We start from the raw sequence: 7,444 nt of genomic DNA, 5'->3' as shown, positions 1-7,444 counted from the left end.
AATTGGTCGATTTTGTCAACCACGAGGACCATTTATGTAATTTTGTCTTTTTTTTATTATATGTTTAGTTCATACTATTTGTTTTTGTTACATGTTTGGTCTTTATTTTACCTAAAAATATTATTATTTAAATATGAAAAAAATGGTTGAATATGTAAGGTAAGGTAGAGGAGTTAGGGTCGGGGTGTGCTTATTTAAATAAATTAAAAATAAAAAAAATTAGTCTTTTTGGGTAAACCAAAAACCAAACACGTAATAAAAACAAATAGAAAAAACCAAAATAAAAGAATAAATTAGAAAACAAACATACAAATTAACCTAAACCAAATTAACCTAAACCAATAGACCATTTGTGTAATTTACTCGATAATAATATATGACTTTATTAGGAAATTCCGGAACATTTCTGGTAGGTTCCAGAGCACATCCGGTTCTTCCAGACGTCTCTCGCGCCTTTCAACATGTGTATAAAGCGTTTCATCACTCATTATTCATCATCAGTTAGCAAAAAATCATCAGTTCTGTGAGTAAATTCGCGCAAACAAATCTCCATAAACACGCATTCATACTCGCTAGTTCGAGTCGTTTGATTCTGATTCGTTTCGTAAGGTAACAGGACATTCTACCTCTTCATGTTTTGATGACTTTTTGTTTCTGTACTGTATTTTCAAGAATTTGCTTGATATGATAATGATTTTACTCTGTATTCTTTTAATGCTCTATTTTGATTTCTGCAATTAATCATGTCTCGTTACTTCGCCTTTTATAATTTGAAACTCATTCATGTCAATATGGTTTTTGTCCGCTAACAAATAATTAGGCAAAATTATTCGTTGTAAATATCAAATTCGGTAAATTGGAAGATAAATTCTGTGATGCACAACGACATGGACACATATCTAGTTATAAACTGATGTTTTTATTTTTTTCTCTTAATCTGGTTCATCAATTTGGATATCTATGTTTATCGATTCTGCGTTTATAAAACATAAACTGATGTTCTTTGTTATTGCTTTTGTAGGCTTTTTAAGAGGTATTATCTAACATGAATCCTGACAAATTCACCCACAAGACAAATGAAGCTTTGGCTTCAGGTCATGAACTCGCAATGAATGCTGGACATGCACAGTTCACACCGCTACACATTGCAGCAGCTTTAATTTCCGACCATAATGGAATATTCCGGCAAGCAATAAACAATGCCGGTGGTGAAGAAGCGGGTAATTCAGCGGAGAGGGTTTTCAATCAAGCGTTGAAGAAACTCCCTTCCCAATCCCCTCCCCCTGATGAAGTTCCAGCAAGTACTTCTCTAATCAAGACAATTCGTCGTGCCCAATCTTCACAAAAATCCCGTGGTGACACCCATTTGGCTGTGGACCAGTTGATTTTGGGCATTCTTGAAGATTCCCAAATTTCAGAACTTTTTAAAGAAGCTGGAGTTGGTGCATCGAGGGTGAAAAGCGAGGTAGAAAAGCTTCGGGGTAAAGAAGGGAAGAAGGTGGAAAGTGCTTCAGGGGATACTAATTTCCAAGCTCTCAAGACATATGGTCGTGATCTTGTAGAGCAAGCAGGGAAGCTTGACCCTGTAATTGGGAGAGATGAGGAAATTAGGAGAGTGATTAGGATTTTATCAAGAAGGACGAAGAACAATCCTGTTCTTATCGGTGAACCTGGTGTGGGAAAAACTGCTGTTGTTGAAGGATTAGCTCAAAGGATTCTTAGAGGTGATGTCCCAAGTAATCTTGCTGATGTGAGAGTTATAGCATTGGATATGGGAGCTCTAATTGCTGGAGCTAAGTATAGAGGGGAGTTTGAGGAGAGATTGAAAGCAGTTTTGAAAGAAGTGGAAGACGCTGAAGGGAAGGTGATATTATTCATCGATGAAATCCACCTTGTTCTTGGAGCGGGTCGTACGGAAGGATCCATGGATGCTGCAAATCTGTTCAAGCCCATGCTTGCTAGGGGTCAACTCCGGTGCATTGGTGCAACCACTTTAGAGGAGTACAGAAAGTATGTGGAAAAAGATGCTGCTTTTGAGAGACGTTTCCAGCAGGTTTTAGTGGCTGAACCTAGTGTTCCTGACACCATAAGCATTCTTAGAGGGTTGAAAGAGAGATATGAAGGTCATCATGGTGTTAGGATTCTTGATCGTGCTCTTGTTGTTGCTGCTCAACTTTCAAGCCGATACATAACTGGTATGAATTGATTCAGTGATTCTTTTTCTCTTTCTTGATTTGAACTTGCTCTTCTCAATTTATATATGGTTCTGATGTTGCTTTTTAATTTGTATGCAGCACGTTTTCTGCCTGATAAGGCTATTGACCTTGTGGATGAGGCCTGTGCAAATGTTAGGGTACAACTTGATAGTCAACCAGAAGAAATAGACAATCTTGAAAGGAAAAGGATGCAATTAGAAGTCGAGCTTCATGCTTTGGAGAAAGAAAAAGACAAAGCAAGCAAAGCTCGTCTTGTTGAAGTGAAAAAGGAGCTTGATGACTTGAGAGATAAGCTTCAACCACTGATGATGAAATACAAGAAGGAAAAAGAACGAATCGATGAAATCCGCAGACTGAAACAGAAAAGAGAAGAGCTTTTAGTAGCACTACAAGAAGCAGAAAGAAGATACGATCTAGCAAGAGCTGCAGATTTGAAATTCGGAGCAGTTCAAGAAGTGGAAACCGCAATAGCAAAACTCGAAGGAACAACAGATGAAAATGTGATGTTGACAGAAACAGTGGGACCCGATCAGATAGCTGAGGTGGTGAGTCGATGGACCGGGATCCCGGTGACTCGACTCGGAACCAATGAGAAAGAGCGGTTGATCGGGTTATCCGATCGGTTGCATCAACGGGTCGTGGGTCAAGACCAGGCGGTGAACGCGGTGGCTGAAGCGGTGCTGAGGTCACGAGCCGGGCTCGGGAGGGCTCAGCAGCCGACCGGATCCTTCCTGTTTCTGGGTCCCACAGGTGTTGGGAAAACCGAGCTTGCAAAGGCTCTTGCAGAGCAGTTGTTTGATGATGAGAAGCTGATGATTAGAATCGATATGTCGGAGTATATGGAGCAGCATTCGGTGTCACGGCTGATCGGAGCTCCACCGGGGTATGTTGGTCATGAAGAAGGTGGGCAGTTGACCGAGGCTGTGAGGAGGAGACCATACAGTGTTGTGCTGTTTGATGAAGTTGAAAAAGCTCATCAATCGGTGTTCAATACGCTTCTTCAGATGTTGGATGATGGAAGGTTGACCGATGGTCAAGGTCGAACGGTTGACTTCACAAACACAGTCATCATCATGACTTCGAATCTTGGAGCTGAGTATTTGCTAAAAGGGTTGTCTGGGAAAACAACAATGGAGAAGGCTCGGGAAATGGTGATGGGAGAAGTGAGGAAGCATTTCAAACCAGAGCTTCTAAACAGACTCGATGAGATTGTGGTGTTTGATCCTTTATCTCGTGATCAGTTGAGGAAAGTTGCTCGGCTTCAGTTGAAGGATGTGGCTGTTCGATTGGCTGAGAGGGGTGTTGCTTTGGGTGTTACTGAAGCTGCATTGGATGTGATACTGAGTCAGAGTTATGATCCGGTGTATGGGGCAAGACCAATCAGGAGATGGCTGGAGAGGAGGGTGGTGACTGAGTTGTCGAAGATGCTGATAAGAGAAGAGATCGATGAGAACTCGACTGTGTACATAGATGCAGATATGAATGGGGAGGACTTGAGTTATAGAGCAGAAAGGAATGGTGGAGTGGTGAATGCTGCAACAGGGGAGAAATCTGATGTGTTGATTCATGTTGTGAATGCAAATGCAGATGGTGGGCCTCGTAGTGATGCTGCACAGGCTGTGAAGAGGATGAAGATCGAGGAGGTGGATGATGATGATGATGAAATGGATGATGAGTAACGTGTAACGTGTTTTTAATTGTAAATTTCTGGGTGTTAGTGTCAAGTATATGTTTGTTTTGAGGTGTGTTGGAATGTAAGCGAGGAATGTGTTTGTTTTGAAAATCTGAAATGAAAGCTTTCTTTGTTCTTTAATCAAAGATTTTTTGTCGTGTAAAGAGATCTATTTAACATCATATTATAAACATATACTTGGTAACAGTTTTTACACAGTTATTGACGTCAAATCTTCAACATTTTTACACTGTGGTTGCTACCGGTCAAAACAGTTGACTACATAATCAGACATAACAGAACTGAGATTAAGAAAAATCGTAACTGAAAGTTAGAGGTAATTTAATATTTTTCTATTTAAGTTACAGAAGTAATGCTAGTTTATACGTGGGCATTAGTTGAGAAATTGAGGTTATTACACAGGTATTTAAGTAGCCAAGGGAAGATTAAGGTAAGTTTGAACCCTGTGTAGAGTATGGAATTTGTAAAATTCAGTTAAGATCGATATATCTATTTTCTTAATCTCAGGTGAAAAAGACTTCAACAAGAGGGATGCTGGTATATCTGCAGGAAAAGATCCAAAAATATGTGATCTTAGAGACCAGCGGTTGTATAGAAATCTAAAATTGTTTTAAACAAGAAAAGAAAGTATGTACAGTTTCATTTGGATTTGGGTCAATCTGATTTTCACTTGTAGAGGGGCAATGGGAAGGTATCCACTATCCACACTACTATGCATCATACATTATTATATGTTGTTTTCAAGAAAGTGGCATTTAAAAATTACATTTGTTATGTTTTAGCTCGATATATTACTTTTATTCCAGCATTTAGGGGGATATTTCCACAAAAGCATGAGTGACACTGTCTGTACACCCCATCGATCATCAATCAAATCCAAATCAGGAAAGCTTTTACATAATATTCTATACTATAACATTTTCACAAACTGGTTGTTACTATTGGTAATATCACATCAACCTAGAGTTTTTTTCCATGTTAAGAGGTCATCTCTCTCAAAATGTTGCTCTTCCTTGCAGACGTGCACACCCTCTTTCTCTTTGCATTTTCCACTACGTGCAACTTAAAAGCTTAGACTGGTGAAATCCATGTCTGAGATACTCATTGTATTAGTCAGATATTAATAACATAGTTATAGTTCAGGGTCTAGAATGTAATTGTGTTATCTATATATTCCTCTTGTACATGTTCTTTTACTTGATATACAACATATAATTACCAATATTTAATTTGGTATCAGAGTTGTCATCAGGGTTACAATCCCTGTTGCCTTTTTTTTTCTTCTTCCTTTTTGTTCAGCAGGTGATCGATCAACACAATCTGATGATCATGTCAACCATTATCGCCTTCTCTACAACAGAAAAAATGTCCCACAACTCTCACAAGTTTCCCTTTACCCTCTCCCCTACCAACTCTGGCTTCTGAAAAACAATGATCCACCTGTTTCTTGTCACCACCAATCTCGTTGGTTACATTGATGAATTTATCCCATGTCCTAACCCGACCCTACCCGCAACAGACAAAGCTACATCAACAGAAACCCAACCGAATCCTGCTCATGCCGTCTGGCTTGTGAATGATGCGCATGTGCACATGCTCCTCCTGTCTACAATTTCAGAGGTGTCTTACCCACATGCACAGGGAACCACATCAAGAGATCTTTGGCTCTCTCTACAATGATCCTATGCACTACAATCTTCATCTAGAGAATACACACTCAAAACCCAACTTCTTAAACTAGAGATGAAAGCCGATGAAACCGCTTCTACCTACTTGTTACGTGCTCAAGAATACTTTGATGCATTGGCAAACAATGGAGAAATTGTCAGAGAGAAAGACCTTGTTATGTTAGTGATATATGGCCTTCGTGAGGAATACAACAGCCTCACATCCACTATCCTTGCTCAACAATCACCTACCTCCTTTCAAGATCTTCATGGTCTTCTTGCTGATCATGACTTTATGGTCAAGAAGACCTCACCTACGGTTGCTCCTATCCAAGCTTTTACTGCCACTTCATCCAATCGGTCCACTCCCATCACCACTAATCTATCACCTGATCACCTTCAAGCCCTTCAACAGCTTGTTTCCTAGCTTGGTCTACAACTTAACCCGACTACCACCTCACCCAAGCCTTCTATACAAATCGCCACCAACCCTCTCGTGGTCGCGACTCCAACAATCGTCATGGTCGGGGCAGCTACAACCCCACATCAGGAGGTACGAGGAGTCAATTCCCATGGGCTTCCACCCAAAACACCGTGTATGTCACGTATAACTGGTGTGGTATGTGTCACAAATCGAAATTTTTAGATCAAGTAAAGCCTAAACCCTAACCAAGTACAAGTGAAAACTGCATTGCAATTCTTTTTGCATTTTATCATCTATAGCCTTAGGGTTTGTTTAAAGAATTAACAAAGAGGTATGGATTGAAAACTTAAACTAAATTGGAGTGTTATAAATGAGCTTAAGTTAAAAGTCTAGGGGTTTAAAATGAGTTTTCACCCAAAGTAATTAAAGGGAATTAATGCCAAATGGAATTCACGGTTGAAATCAATTCACCACAAGAGTTCACGGTTGGAAAATGAATCATGGATGTAGTTCACGACCTTAAAGTTTGAATTAATGGAGTTCATGGTTTGAATTTGATGATCAAAAGTGTTCACGGCCAAGGTATGGCCGTGAACACAACCCAAAGCCTTTTTAGTGTAACAGCCCGAAATTCAGGTACCACTAATTAGCCCTTCATCTTTTATTATTTGTCATTTTTGGGCCTTTGTGTTGGGCGAGTACGTTGGGCGTACAAGGAGTACGCTGCGCGTACTCGCGCGCCTCATTTAAACGCAACACCCCCCGGGTACGCTGGGCGTAAGCGTACCCAAGGTTACGCCGGGCGTAACCGGTCCAGACCCAAAACCCTAATTTGGGTTGTTGCCTATAAAAGGAATGAGATGGCTTGGTTCCTCAGCCACCATCCTTCAGAAAGAAACCCTAAGAGAGTTGTTCCTTCGTTCATAGCTTGTTTGTGAGTGTTCTAAGCTTTGAGGTGTCATTTCAAGGTAGCAAAAGAGAAGAGGAGTCCATTGTGGAGGCTAGAAGTTGGTGTGCAAGTGTAGATTCGTGGATATCAAAGGTTGGAGCTTCTTCCTAAGGTAAAAAGTTCAGATCTTGCCTTGTAGTTCTTATGGTATGCTTCTTGGACCAATTTCTAGGGTTTTGGTCCCAAAGATGGAGACTTTATGAGCAAGTAGTCTCCATTGGCTTAGATCTACCATATTCATGATCCATTTGAGTTGTATGTTCATAAAAATGTAATCTTGGATGTAAATGATTAGCCATGCATGAGATCTAGATCTTTTGAGTTGAAAAGGAAAGATATTAGAGAGTGTAGGAGCCTTTACAGCCATGCCAAGGCTTAAAGGTTCGACTTTATGGGGTAGGAGGCTTAAAGAGAGTCGGATCTAGAAGTTGAAGAAGTGTCTTAACCATTTAAGACCAGAAATAAGGTGTGGGTGAATCTGGGTGTTACGTTGGG

The 7,444-nt window shown here is 40.2% G+C and overlaps 1 protein-coding gene across 1 annotated transcript; it reads left to right on the top strand.

Annotated features, from left to right (window-relative positions):
* The first annotated feature begins 419 nt into the window (after positions 1-419).
* LOC145043103 (chaperone protein ClpB1) lies at positions 420-4,034 on the top strand. Its single transcript, XM_078991660.1, has 3 exons — positions 420-609; positions 1,022-2,195; positions 2,295-4,034. Exons 2-3 carry the CDS (start codon positions 1,046-1,048, stop codon positions 3,893-3,895), a joined length of 2,751 nt encoding a protein of 916 aa, XP_078847786.1. The 5' UTR covers positions 420-609; positions 1,022-1,045; the 3' UTR covers positions 3,896-4,034.
* The last annotated feature ends 3,410 nt before the right edge of the window (positions 4,035-7,444 follow it).

The sequence above is a fragment of the Lactuca saligna genome, chromosome 4, assembly GCF_052625555.1.
Source record: "Lactuca saligna cultivar CGN05327 chromosome 4, ASM5262555v1, whole genome shotgun sequence".
In the NCBI taxonomy this organism is placed as follows: Eukaryota; Viridiplantae; Streptophyta; class Magnoliopsida; order Asterales; family Asteraceae; genus Lactuca; species Lactuca saligna.
The sequence above is the reverse complement of the archived record's forward strand: the minus strand, read 5'-3'. Positions and strand labels throughout refer to the sequence as shown.